This window comes from Phacochoerus africanus, chromosome 1 (genome assembly GCF_016906955.1).
Source record: "Phacochoerus africanus isolate WHEZ1 chromosome 1, ROS_Pafr_v1, whole genome shotgun sequence".
In the NCBI taxonomy this organism is placed as follows: domain Eukaryota; kingdom Metazoa; phylum Chordata; class Mammalia; order Artiodactyla; family Suidae; genus Phacochoerus; species Phacochoerus africanus.
This window is the reverse complement of record NC_062544.1, coordinates 149184448-149198216: the sequence shown is the minus strand read 5'-3', so window position 1 is coordinate 149198216 and position 13769 is coordinate 149184448. Positions and strand designations below refer to the sequence as shown.

The 13769-nt window shown below is 55.6% G+C and overlaps 1 protein-coding gene across 5 annotated transcripts in view; it reads right to left on the bottom strand.

The window, feature by feature from the left end:
* Positions 1-2453: 2453 nt before the first annotated feature.
* IFT122 (intraflagellar transport 122) overlaps positions 2454-13769 on the bottom strand; it is a 73748-nt gene continuing 62432 nt past the window's right edge. For 3 of the 5 annotated variants that reach the window (XM_047781457.1, XM_047781425.1, XM_047781435.1), the window contains 9 exons: positions 13224-13364; positions 12132-12226; positions 9056-9156; positions 7058-7223; positions 6041-6152; positions 5448-5573; positions 3811-3890; positions 3385-3549; positions 2454-2902 (listed from right to left, as the gene is read on the bottom strand). In XM_047781457.1, the coding sequence (XP_047637413.1) occupies positions 2813-2902; positions 3385-3549; positions 3811-3890; positions 5448-5573; positions 6041-6152; positions 7058-7223; positions 9056-9156; positions 12132-12226; positions 13224-13364 (1076 nt within the window). In that variant the 3' untranslated portion in view covers positions 2454-2812. Of the gene's footprint in view, positions 2903-3384; positions 3550-3810; positions 3891-3962; positions 4060-5447; positions 5574-6040; positions 6153-7057; positions 7224-9055; positions 9157-12131; positions 12227-13223; positions 13365-13769 lie in introns of those variants that run through there. The other 2 variants (XR_007135071.1, XM_047781450.1) reach the window with 2 other exon arrangements.

Sequence of the window (13769 nt, the reverse complement as noted above, 5' to 3'; positions counted from 1 at the left end):
TCCCTTCCCACTCCCTCTCCCACCCCAACATGTAGCCTGGGCTGGGCCCTGGGGACAATGAGATGAATCCTAGACAGTTCCTGTCCTCAAGGAGTTCCTGGTCTCAGGAGGCAGCAGACAAGGGAAAAACTAATAACCATGAAAGGGGCACCTGCCATGGGAGCCAGGGGAGTGAGACGCAGAGCAGGAGGGAGGGGAGGCCCCAGCCCAGGGAGGGGAACACCTGGGCAAGAGTCCAAGAGGAAGGCCAGCTGGTCTAGAGGCTCTAGGGCCTGGGGACAGGGCAGCAGGGGAGGAGGCAGGCCTGGGAGTCTGGGTGTGAGCTGGCTGCCAGGGAGGCTCCTGAAGTTACCAGCAGGGGAGGGGCATGGTTGGGCTCCATTCTAGGAAGATGTTCTGGAGTCTGGGTGGAGGAGTAGCAGGGCAGGTACCTGGCCCAGGGGGAGAGCCCCACCCATGGGTGGCCTCTCTGCTGGGGCTCCTACCTGACCAGAGAGCAGGGCTGGCACATGTGGAAGGCTGTATGGTATCCACCACAGGCAGTAGCCTTGGAGACGGGGTAGCTGCCCACCTGTTCGAGAGCCATAAGGGACTCCCGGCTTCACCTGCTGCACTGGGGGAAGAGGTGGACCCCAGCTGGCTGAGGCCGGGCTAGATCCAGGTCCGCTTAAGGTCTGGCCAGGGGCTCTTTCTGGGCCACCCAATCTCCCCTTCCTCCTTCCAAGAATGTGGGAACCGTGCTGAAGACTTGGAGACAGAGGTCAGGATCGAGTTGCAGCCATTCCTCTCTCTAGGCCTCAGTCCCCTTTGAGCCAGGTGGGCGTCTCAAGGCCCCGTGGTGCCTTCCTTACTGCAGCATGACCCCATCAGGGTCATTAGACAGACTGAGGCCTGAACCTCAACATTAGAGTTGGAGAGCCTCCTGTATAGATCATCAGATGGCCTTGGACAGAGAGCTGCACCTGGTCAGGCCCTGTCCGGGTCAGGCTAGGAGAGCAGCAGGCCACAGCACTTACTCACAGAGACTGTGCCTGCCTGTGACTCTATCTTGGCTCAATAAATACTCGTTGAATGAAAGAAGAGAATGTCACTGAGCCTGGATCTCGTCACCAGAACAATGGGTGTCCTGAAGACGGCTGATGCACCCAGGGTGCTCAGGCAGGACTTCGGACCCAGGCCTCCGGAGCTCGGCTTCCCTGTGGCAGCAGATCCTGGCACCACACACACTCATCTCTTTCACTCAGTTGAGAGGATGCTCTCTGGAGTCTCAAGTTGCCCCTCCCCCACCTCAAGCCATGGACCATCTGATCTGTCACTGTGATTGACGCCTGTTAGGTGGTGGGGCTGTTTTCCCCCTCTCCCCTCTTTTTCCCAGCCACATGCAAGTGATTTCAGTTCGAGTAATGCGCTAATGGAAATCCTAACACATTAATAAATGTTTAGTGAGAGAGCGAGCGTGCATGATCGTAAGTAATTAGACACTCAACGGAGGAGTTCTGTTGGCACAACTGTCTGGCTCCCTTTCTTCATTCTCCTCCATCATCTCCTAAGAGATGCAGAGGGAAGCAGGGAAGGGGTGTGGCAGGGGGCCAGCTCTGGACTCACCATTGGGTGGCCTCTGCAGCCACTCCCCTCTCCAGGTTTCCAACCATCTTCATCCCTCCAATGGGGATATTTGCCCCACTCTGCCCACTTCAAAGATGCCCTGTAAAGTACCAATATCTAATGACCAGGGTGGTTTTCCACACTTTTCCTGACAGCCCAGTTCCCTTCCTCTTGCTGTCAGGACTTTGTATAAAGCACAGGATTGCTGCTGCCTCCTGGGCAGGTAGAGAGGCGGGTGAAGAGACAGGCTTCCCAGCCAGGGCCCCAGAACCTCTGCCCGCACCCCCCACCCCCCAGCACAGGGCCGCGTGAGAACTGAGATGACATATAAAGTGCGGCTAACACAGAAAAGGTCCCCAATAAATGTCAGCTTCCCTCCCCAGCTTCCCATCTGCCCTCGAGCTGCCAAGTTGGACCCAGCTGATGCTCAGGGGAAGGGAGCCTCAGAAGGAACCCAGCCACTCCAGAAGCTGAAGGAAGAGGAAAGCCTCAGGTTGGGTTGGGGGGCTGGGTAAAGGTGGGTGGGAGGGGGGCCAGGCCCCAACTGGGAAGCGGAGGGTATGCTTCCAGAGCCCCTGGGGGGGGGGGCCCTCTTTGCCATTTTCTTTAGAGCCAGGTATCTTATTATTTCGTCAAGATACAGCCCTGTTAAACCAAAATAAATAAATAAATAAATTCTTTAAAAAACCTGTTCCCTTACCATTCCCATATTGCCATTTCGATTAGATTACATTTTAAGAGCACGCAAACGTAATGTTCCTCTCAGATCAAATTAGAAACAGGTGCACTTTTGCATAAGGAAATTAAGTTGCAGACAATATGAAGATTTGCTAAAATGCAGACACTGATGAAAATAAGTAGCCCTTTTATTTGTAATTATTGAGGCAATCTGTTCACAAAGTGTACATGTTAATGGTCTGACAGATCTGTGGACTCCAGCAGGCTGCCATGAACAACTCAGAGTCGTTTTGAAAGTAACAGATTTTTTTTTTCTTAGAAAATATATGTACATTCTCTTCTCCATCTCCTGGTGCTATTTACAAGGCACGAAATGCCATAAATAGGAATTCTGTGGTTACACAAGGCCCCTCCCTAAAATACAAACGTGATCTAGGCAGAAGACACATTCTGACAGTTTAACTCTTCCTTCAATAGCCCAGCTGACTGCAAGGCAGCCAGGAGGGAGCAGTGGTCCTGAGGGTGCTGGTCAGGGGCTGGAGTCGTCAATGCGCCTCCGGCAGTAGGGGCAGCAGGTGTGCTGAAGCACCAGCAGCTCGTAGTCCTCCGAGTGGAACATCTGGAGAGAGATAGCCAGGACCCTAGGCTGCAGCTCTGGGCGCTTGTCAGCCCCGAGCCTGCAGGGACCACTGCCCTTCCAAGGGTAGGTGACTTGGCTGCGACACAGGGCTACAAACACCATATCCAGGCCACCTTTGTCTGAGGACTAGAAGGGAGGGGGAAAGGTCTGGGGCCCCTTTTTTGCTAAATGAAGTTTATTTAGCACAAATAATGCACAAAAGGTGCATTGCATTCGCCCAGCCCTCTTGGATCCAGGGCAGGAACAGAGAGCAGGGGGTCAGGGCAAATCCACTCCAGAGCCCCCAGAACACATGTGAGAAGAGGGATGGGGCAGGGATGGCTGAGACTCTTTCCCCAGATCAGGGCCTTGGCCTTGGCCGTTGACAGATGACATCTGCTACTCCCAGGTGCCCGGCCTCCCCAAGGGGACGTCTGGGAAATGGAAAAGCAGAGAGGTGCTGCAGGTAGTGGGCAAGGTACCTGGAAGCATGAAGGACACATGGTGATGGAGGCGTCAGGGAGGAGTGAGCGGAAGTACTGCCATTGCAGGGGTGGTGGCCAGCGCTTGATGAGGACGTCCCGCCGGCTCATGGAACGCAGCACGGAGCGGTTCACTACCACAGGCACGAACTCTGAGCCACCTTGCTATGGGGCAGAGGGTAGAGGGGTGCTGGTGCCCTCACTCAGCCACATTTGTGGGTCATGACCCAGAGATGACCCCAGACTTTCCCCTCCAGGTCCCTCAAGAGAACCTGCCAGGCCTGCTCTGGTGACGAGGTCCAGCACTCCCCCCACCACCACCCCCTGCCGTGCCCGACAGGGAACAAGGTTCTCACGCTAAGTGTGAAGGAGGGGGACCTGATACCACTCCCGACAGCAGACCAGCACTCAAGGAGGCGGCCTCACCTCGAAGCTCAGCTTTGCTGTGAAAGGGTCATCATCTCCCATGGGGTCCACGGTCTCGTCCAGCCTCAAAGTCTGGGAATCTGGAGGCATCTGGTCAAGGATGGAGCTTGAGGCTAGGGAAAGGCGCCACCCCCACCCACAGCTGAACTCACAGGCGCTCCCTCCAGGCCTCATGTGAAGCTCCCCCTTATGGTCCTGGGCAGCAAGGTCTGTGGAGCAGTTTTCAGACTGGGATGGCAGCCAGGAGGGCTAGGGAGGAGACAGCCTTGGTCACACAGGGACTGGGACCGACCCAGGGCACAGGTAGGAGACGAGGAGAGAGGGGCTCTGACAGGCCTTCCATGGCTCCACACATTCTGCCGGCAAGAAGCGCTGGGTGAGCAGAGACCTTTGTGGGGGCAGAAATGACAGGCCCAGCCAGAAACCATGGTCAGCAAACCGGGTAGCTTCTGCAGAAGCACTCAGCAGCTGCCGGGTGGTCTGCAGGCACTTGAGGGATGGCCTCACCAATCAGGTTTCCTGGAGAGGGGGTGGGAGCTTGTGCAGATCTTGAGGCCAGCCAGACTGGGCTGAAGCTGCTCTGGGAGCCACCAGGACCACCAGGCTGGGTGGGGCTCCAATAAAGAAGGCCTCCAGAGGAAGGGAGGCTGCTGGTGCCAAGTTGGGTGCAGGATGGAGCTCCACAAGGCAGCCACAACCCAGCCTAAGCATCTGATGAGTGTGTGCAAAAGGCTGGCCAACACATCTGTCTCCCTTCTGCAAAACAGCCCCTGGGTTTTCCTCCTCAAAAGGTTTTCCAGTGTGTCCATTTCAGGCACTGACATCACCTGAAAGCTAATAGAAACACAGGCTCCCCACCCACCCAGACCTGCTGACCCAGCGGCCGTGTGCTAACAAGGCCCTTCTCCCCTGCTCAGCTGGGACTGTGAACTCAGTTTCAGCCACAAGGACACCTGAGGTGTGGCACTCAGCCCAGGCTGTTCCAGGGAGGGCAACCCCAGGGTTTGTGCTGATGGGCAGGGAGGAGCGACGGCCCTTTCTGAAGGGCTGCAGGGCTGATGTGATGCACGTTTGGGCACTGCTGGTGGGGGCGGGGCGGGTGCTGACTAAAAATGTAGCTACCCAAGGACAGCAGGGCCCAAAGGCCAGAAGACCGGCTGCTGTTAGTGCAGAGTGAATACCTGGAAGAGGTGAGCCTTTCAGGTGCCGGGCTTCTCTACACCCTTTTGTTTGCTCGGTCTGTTCAAGCTGTGCTTCTGTCCGTGTATGAAAAAATGACCTGACCAGAAGAGCTGGGCCACAGATACACGCATCATGTGCTGCACTGGTCCCACATCAGCCCCTCATGACTAGGAGCACAGACAGTGCCTTCTAGGAGCCAGGGTTAGGTGGAAGGCCCTCCACATGTCTCTTCTAGCCTGTGGACACGCACTGTCCCCTCTGGCACCTTGCACCCTGGCCAGCTCTCTGCCCATTTCTGGCCCCGTACCCGCCACCACATAGATCTATCATGCAGAGTGGCCTGCCCTGCCCTTGCCACCTGGCCCAGCCAACCCCAAGGCCCCCCCCCACCTCCTACTCTGCACATAGCCAGTGCTCAGCTGACGCACACAAGGTGCAGCCAGCACCCAGGATACCATTGCTCCTGATCTCTTGCCACTTGTTCTCACGCTTGTGTCTCGGTGCCTCCAGGTTGATGAGGGAGACAGCTTCCTCATCAGTGATGCCCTCCTCCAGGTAGAATTCCACCAGGTGTAGCACCTCTGCAGGGCACACACAGGGAGGGCCTGGGGGCTCTCACCAGGCAGTGCGGGAGGGGGCGCAAGAGCTACAGAGTGGCTCCCCCACCCAGCGCAGGCTTCTCTGGGAGCAAGCAGACATAGCGGGTCCACCTCTTGTGCTCAGTGCGTCTAGGGAAGTGGGCGTGTGCACTCGGGTGTGTGTAAAAGGCTGGTAATGGGGCCTTCAGCCCTCCTCCAGCCCCCTGGTAGCTGGATAGATGCCCGTCTGAGGGAAGAGTAGAGGCCTCTGCCAGCTACTGGGCAAGGGCTGGGACCCAAGCGCCATGGCAGCCTCCCAGAACAAGTGCCAAGCAGCTCAGGGGCCTCTGAGAGCTGGTGCTTCAGGCCTGGGCAGGCTGAGCGAAGGTGTGTCACTGTCCCCCACTTCCAAATGAGGACACAGGTGGCCCAGCCGGGCACTGGCTGCCCCATCCACATGCGGCACTCACCGTAGGAGGAGGCAGAGAAGACAAAGGGCTGGCGGCAATTGATGCAGACGTTGCCCAGGTTGTTTAGCAGCGGGTTGTTGGTGGAGCAGCGGTAGCACAAGGGCACCAGCTCCTACAAAACATGAGCACGACTGCCCAAGGGCCCAAGGCACAGGCACGTCACCTGCCCCTGGGCTGCCAGGCCCAGAGGAAAGGCCACCCGGGGTGGGGGGCACTGGCTGGGGCTCTGCAATACGGCAAAGCAGGAGCAGGGACTACAGAGATGACGAGGCCTCGACCCCCGGGCTCACTGCCCTGACACCTCCTTCCCAGGCAGGGCTCGGCAGCTCAGTTCTCCCAGCAGGAATGACAATAACACAGCCACTTTGCTGGCCCAACACCATGCTCCAGGAGCTGTGCTAAGCATGTTACCCATGCTGGCTCATTTATCCCCATAGCCACCTGTGGGAAAGTGGTTATAGGCCTTCTCATTTGATAGAAGGGGAGGCCGAGGCTCAGAAAGATGGAGACACAGCTAGGAAATGGTCAAGCTGGGATGTGAACCCAAATCTATCTGATGCCAAGTCTCTGCTCTGAGCTGGAAGGAGGGGCCAGGGAAAGAGACAGTGGCTGGCTGGGTTGGAGGAGGAGGGAGTGGCGTACAGATGGGTATTAGAATGAGGGGCAGATTTACTGGTGAGTGATAACCTAGTTTCAGATGGGGGTGAGCCAGGGCAGGGGGTCCTAGGAAGAGGTGAGGGCAGGGCCACCTGGGGGTGGGGAGCAGCGTGAGCTGGGCCAAATAGACCTAGTGCCTCAGGAGGACAGAAAGCAAGGGAGGCAGGGCTGTGGGGCTCAGGGGCCGGGGGCTGTAGTGCAGAGCAGAGGAGGCAGAGAGGGACGGGTGGGAAGGGATGACAAGCCAGGCCTTAGGGAGGGGGGCCCAGGGCCCCAAGAGCATGGCAGCTGCCAGTCAAACAAAGCCAGGCCAGGCAAGGTGTCTGGAGAAGCTTCTGGATTGAGGGGGAGAGCTCTCACCTCGCTGTCATGGAAGGGCTTGGAGCGGATGGTTAGGCTGCCCAGCTCGATGGACTTCTGGAACCTGGCAGGGATCTGCAGGCCTTGCAGCTTGTCGTAGGCATGCCGGGCCAGTTTGTAGGCACCCAGGGCCTTGCTTTGTTTGGCCAGAGTGAAGAGTGTGTTCCTGCCAATGACAGGTTAAGGACAGCAAAGACCACTCCAGGCCCAAGAGCCACCTCTGGAGTGAGCCCTATGCTGGAACACAGCCTGTGCTGGTGCCAGGACAGCACGGGAAGGAATTGGAGGCCTGCTTTGCTCATTTGTGGAATAGAAGTGTATTTCTCGGATATCAAGGCCCAGAGGTTTTTCCAGAGATAAAGACAGTGTAGTTCCCATTAATATTTTAACCTTGCTGAGGCTCTCTGGGCCTGCCAATGGCTCATTTTGTACCCTGACCAGCAAAAATGGCTCTCCCCACCTCGTTGAGCCTGCCAGCCAGGCTCTCAGATGCCTGGCACAGTGTCCCCTGCTCCAGCTCCACCAGGTGGGGCCTGGTCCCAGACTACCTGGAGGCCTGTTCCCGAGCAGAACACTCCTCTCTGCCTGTACTTGGCCAAGGCCATGGCGAGCTCTGAGCAGCCTCCCTTGCTCTGAGGCCCTCCTCTGAGCTCCTCAGTCTGAGGCTGACAAAACCTCTGCTCCATCTCAGGCCACCTCAAATGTGCACAGCTGCAGTCTGGTAGCGACCCTCTCCACTTCTGACAAGCCTTGGCTAATGAGGCCCCAGTCCCAAGCCTCCTCTTCTCTCCTTCGCCTATGTACCTGCTCCCCAGAGTCCCAGCGCGGTCCCTCCAAACCCAGCAGTCAATGCGGAGGGGAGTTTCCTTGTCTGGGTCACCACCGTGACTCCTCAGGATCAGGGACTGGATCAGGAACCATTTCCACGTCCCGAGGGGACAGTGAGGGTGAAGCTCAGGGCGAGGGTCTGGCCAAACCACTGACTTGAACAAAACTTGCTGCAAAGACTGGGTACAGACGCCGAGACCCCCTTGACTGGGATGAGCTTCCCCTGAAATGTAACTGACGGCCTGAAACCATTTAGAAAAGCCAGCTCACAGTGATTAACATCTCTGAGCCCTCTCCTGGGGCTGTCCTACTCACAGAAGAAGGCATGGCTGGGGCTGGGGAGGGACCAAGACAACAGTGAGGTTTACAAGAGGACAGGGGATAATTATGACTTTAATCACTTTCAGGACTTGCAGGATTTGGAATTACTTCCTGGTAATTTCTAGCAGCAGGGGCCCCAGGCCCCTCCCCTGTTCACGGCCCTTCTGTGGCCCTCCCTGGCCAGAGAAGGGGAGGCCAGCTCCCAGGGAGGCCTCCAGGCCATGGTCTCTCCAGCCCAGCTCCCTCGTAGGGGTCTCCAGCATCTTCCTCCACCACTGAACTTCCCTCCGGCTCTTCCCATACACTGGGTCCCTGGAACATGGCCTCTGGGACCTCAGCCTACAGGATGGATGTTACCTCCTGCAGGCAGCCTTCCCTGACCAGGACCCCAGCCTTAGCTGCATTCCAGCCTCGGACACAGCACGTGTCCCAGTGAGCCAGGCCCTGACACTTCTCTCCCACATCAAACGGCAGTCTTGTTGGTTACCGCTTGGCCCAGCACCTGGGACTCCGGTACTCCATGACCCCTGCAGGGACATACCCCAGATGCCAAGCCCCAAGGCCTGGCACGTCCTATGCTTCATTCCCACCCTCATCTGAGGGCCTGGACCACGTGTTGGCCAGGGACCCGTTGTGGGGCCCAGCCTAGAGAGTCCTGGAAAGTGATCCCCACCCTGGTACTGGCCCCTTGGCCCTCCCTGGCTGAGCCTGTCCCCCAACAAACAGCAGCAGCAGGATGAGCCCCTCCCTCCCTGAGGGCTGCTGGGGAGCGGGGATGCGCCTGCCAGGAGAGTGCTCTGGAAGACCCGCTCAGGGCCATTACAGAGGGTGGGGTGAGAGAAAGGATACACTTTAGAGATGCCCAGGGGGGTGTCCTTGGTCAGGCTGTGCAGCAGGAACCTGGAGATGTTGAAGAGCGTTTCGGGAAGGTGGAAACTGAAAGGCTCCTCCTGCCGCAAGAAAAACAAAACCAGGACTGAATTTCTCCACCGAGCCACTGGGCATATGGAAGGCAGAGGCTAAGAGCTCTGAGCTACTTCAACGGACAACAGACCCAACCCATGAGCACCTGGACAACAGACCCACCCATGAGCACCTACTGTGTGCTGGGCGCCTACAACCACTGTCCCGTGTGGCCCCAGCACGAGCCCATGGCAGCATCTCCATCCTCACTGTACTGACTCAATGCCAAGGCTACATAATCTGGCGGAAAGAAGTAGAGCTGGGATTCAAACCCAGGTCTGAGTCCAGAGCCCAAGAATGTCTTTCTCTCTCCGCTCACTGCCTATGGGGCTGGTAATGACTCCATTCCTGAGTCAAGTTGTCTCCAATTAGCTCTGAAAGAGGAGATCTTTATGCAATTTAAGACACAGCCTCACTATAAGCAGTTAACCCTTTGCAGCATGAGATCCCACGCCTCCTCTGAGCTCTCCAACAGCAGCCTGACTATGCAACGGCCTACAGACACACAAGGCTGTGGGGTACCCCAGCTGTATCCCTCTGCCCCCAGAGCCTGGCATGGGCCCAAAAAGACAGATGCTCAACACACACTAGTTAAAAGAACAGGTCTTCTGCGCCTAGAAGCTGCCATAAGCTCAAAAGAGTAGAGCATAAGGAATTTTCTATTAGAAGGGGACCATAAAAGGTTAAGAATACCCGGCTTTGAAGGAATCTGGCACATTATGTGCAAACTGAGACTGCTTGAGACGACAAGATGAAAGCAGGCCAGCACCCCTCCCCAAGGAACTTAATGGTAATAAACTGATGCTTCCTGAAGGGTTTTGCTAGGCCATGCTCATCACTGAGCCACCACAACTTGGGCCCTAATTGGTCTCAATTTGTGAGGACTCACTTTACACTATTTCTTTGGTTCAGAGCCCACCATTCTCTCTTTAGTTCTCACTTAAATTTCTATAGCCTCTGCTAGTTCCAAGAACTCAAGAAAATCTGCAACTGCACCCTCTTCTGGGTGAAAGCCAGGGAGAAGCCTGCCTCTGGGTATACTGCACTAGGTGTGGAAGCTAAGCAATGTCCCAGGAAGAAGGGGGCTCCAAAGGGTTCGCACCTCCCCTCTGGGAAAGAAGCCATACCTCCGAAAGGTCTGATGCTTCCCTTTCCAGCCTGATCTGCATCAGAGCTGCTCTGCTGGGCCTGGTGCTAAACTCTACAATGCCAGCCACCTCCAGGCCCTGCACATGCTGTGACTGCTGCCAAGGATGCCCTTTTTCCTCCTACCTCTTGGTTTGGGGGCCGCCTCTTCCAGGAAGGCTTCTAGCCCTCTAAGCGTCTGCTTTGAAAGACCTGTACTGCAAGTGCCTGTTACTAGACTATGAGTGCCTCAGGGGCAGGGGCGGTGTCTCGTTCAGGACTGTGCCCAAGTCCTCGGCACAGGGCCTGTCACACAGTGGGCATTTGCTGAATGAAGGAATGACCTGATGAAGAAGCCTCAGCTGGGGTGAAGAGCCAGGGCCCCCAGCTGCAGTGAAACTGCCACAGCTCCCAGCTGCTTTAGGTCCTGGGGCAGAGCTCAGTGGCTCTAGAGAGGAGCCCCTCCATCTCCAGTCCCTCTCCCCCAGGTTACGAGGACAATGAAGAGCAGGGAGAGACGGTTCCTGAGTGGCTCAGGCACTTTCAGACTGAACTGGCCCCTGACTTCAAGCCTAGGTTGACTTTGAGGTCTTTAATTTGGGTGGCTTCTTTCCAGACTTTTCTGGAGGCAGAGAATGCCCCGAGATCTCAGCACAGATGAGGGGGAGGAGGTACGCAGGGTGGAAGGCAAGGCTTCAAGAAGGGCAAAGCATCAGCTGGGGGAGCAAGCTGATGGAAAAGTGGTTTGAAGCCACTGCAAGGGGCAGTGGGCTAGCTAACACTTGTCTAAGGTCACTCTTCCAGGTGCTTCCCAATATTAATTCATTTAACCCTCACAACAACCCCATCAAGCAGGTACTGTTACTACCTCCACCTGACAGAATAGGAAGCTAATGCCCACAGCAAGGTAAATGACTTGCCTAAGGTCACATGGCAGAGCTGGGGTGAAGCCAGTGCTTGCCTTCTCTAAGTTGGGGGTGGGGGTGCGCTAGGAGCACAGGCTCAAAGCCAGCCTGTCTGGGTTCAAGTCCTGGATCTCCTACTTGCTAGCTGTGGGATTTCTCTGACCAGCACCTCAGTTTCTTCATCTATAAAATGGTGATGACAGTACTTAGAGTGAGGTGGAAACGTTGATATAACAGGGCCCTCAGCACACTGTCTGGTATGTAGTAAGTGCTCAGTAAAGGCTGGCTACTGATTTTACCCTCTGGCTTATCAGCACAGAGAAAGCCCAAACTGTTGAGTGATTGAGGATACACAAAATAAGGAAGCCGATGACAACCTGTCACCTGTTTCCCACGGTCAGGAGGCATATTTAACACAACTTAGTCTAAAAGATCAGGAAGTAACTGAAAAGAAGTATTTGGCTCTCTGGAGTCAATCTTCTTCATAGAAAAGGAAACTGAGGGCCAGAGAAGGGGAGTAAATTGCTCAGGGTCACACAGCAAGTCAGTGGCAGGGCCAGAGAGGGACCTTGGGCTTTGGGTTAGAGCTGGACTTTCACCATCTAGAAGACAGGGCCTCATGGATATCCAACCCTGATCATTTAGAGACACAGCCCTGTGTCTGGCTAATCCAGAGTCAGCCTGAACCATCCAAACCTTAAGAAAGCAAGAAAGGCCTATGTGACTCTGGGGCATGCTAATTCAGAAGCCCACATGCCACATGCCAAAGCAGCAGCCAATCAAAGAAAATAAAGTTCCAAACTACCTCCCAGGAGACCATGGTCTCTCAGCAAGTCACCATGCCCAGTGGGTTTACTGTCCATCCCCAGGTTTGCTGCTCTGGAAGTCATGTCTGGCACCCCCCACCCAGTGCTGTCTCCCGGCTGCCTTACCGTGTACCGATGAATGGCGTGGTAGCCGTGGTACAGCTCAGCCAAGTGCTGAAAGTGGTGGAACTTGCCAAGCATCACGTCCTTCTGGGAAAAGTCTGTGGCGCACACAGGAGGAGCACAAACAGGCGGGAAAGGAGGGTCAGATTGCTAGTTCTCCCCTGACATCAGGCCTGAGCCAGGGAGACGAGAAAAGCGCTCTGTGAGGGAGGTGGGTTGTCCCAAGGCAGCTGGGCTGAGCATGCAGCTAGGACTGCTCTCAGGGTCATTCCCCAGTGAGGGCCAGCTGCAGCAGGAGGGTGACCACTAGCCCCTGGACAAACCAGAGCCACCTTGCAGTGATGGTGGACAGATATGTACTTCATTCACACTCACCCCTGCTTCTTCCCCCTGTGCTTTCTTAGCAAATCACATATCATTGGCCAGAACACAAAAACACCACCTTACGCCAGGGCTCCACAGTTTTCCAACTATGACCATGCTTCTGGAAGGCTCCTAGCAGCCTAATGAGTGAAGTAGGGCGGGATCACCCCCACATTACAGGTTGGGGTATAGCGGGGAGAGATGAGGCATGTTACGAGTCACCCAGCTGCTTCCAATCCAGCGTTCTCCCCCCTCCTGCTTGCTGGCTTTGGTCCCACCGCGTCCAGAACTCCCTCAGTACATCCTGAAAGTCTTGTCAAAGAAAGCAACATCGAAGCTATCTTCCTGCCTGGGACAGTGAGGATCTGGATCATGTTATTGTAAAGTGATCTCTTTTTCATCTTTTCATTTAATTAAATTTGTTTTAAACCAGTGCTCAGCCAGGTCCACTTATGGGCTCCCAGGTAGCAGGGGAGAGAAATGTTCTGAATTAACAACACAGGGCAAGACCTCCCAACCGTAACCCCAGGACGGTCCTCATACCAGCCTTAAGCTTATGGGCAAACTGGAAAAAGATGACACAACAGATTATGCTGCGGCAAGACAGGGTTATGGACAATACACCCAATAAACAAGCCCAGGGCTTTAATTAAAACGTCCCAGCTCTTCCGATGTTTATCTTGGTGCCAGAGCAGGGCCGGGGAAAACAAGCACCGGCTGATGTTTACTTACCTTGAGCTATATCGAGGCACTGCATGGACAGCATCCAGTAATAATAGGCAGCGTCATTAAATCTGCTCTCTACCACAGCATTGTGCGTGAGCTGCTCCAGCACCCGGACTGCTTCCCCCTGCCGCCCGGCCTTGTGGAACGCTGGAGGGGCACACAAACACACCCCACGAGGGGAATTGGATGGAAGCCGAGGGGCTCGCCAGGGGCTGCTGTGGAATGAGGGCATCTCATGGCTGAGATGTGCCTCTTGGGCCAAGAGCTATAAATAAATGAGGCTACATCCTGAAAAAGTACATTGAGATACATGCCTTTGGGGCTGGGGAAAGGCATGGGAGAGGGAATGCTGAGGGGCCAAACACCAGGGCAAGGTCTGAGGACAGAATGGCTGCTCGCTGCCACTGAGGTTTTGCCCCCACCCACCCCGTTCCAGGACAAAGCCTTGTGAATCTCCAGGTAACACTAATGGGCTTGGTGGTTTACAGAGTGCTACTATTCCTGATTCTCTCCCTCATTGGATCCTCACAAGAGAACTACAGAGACTTTTAA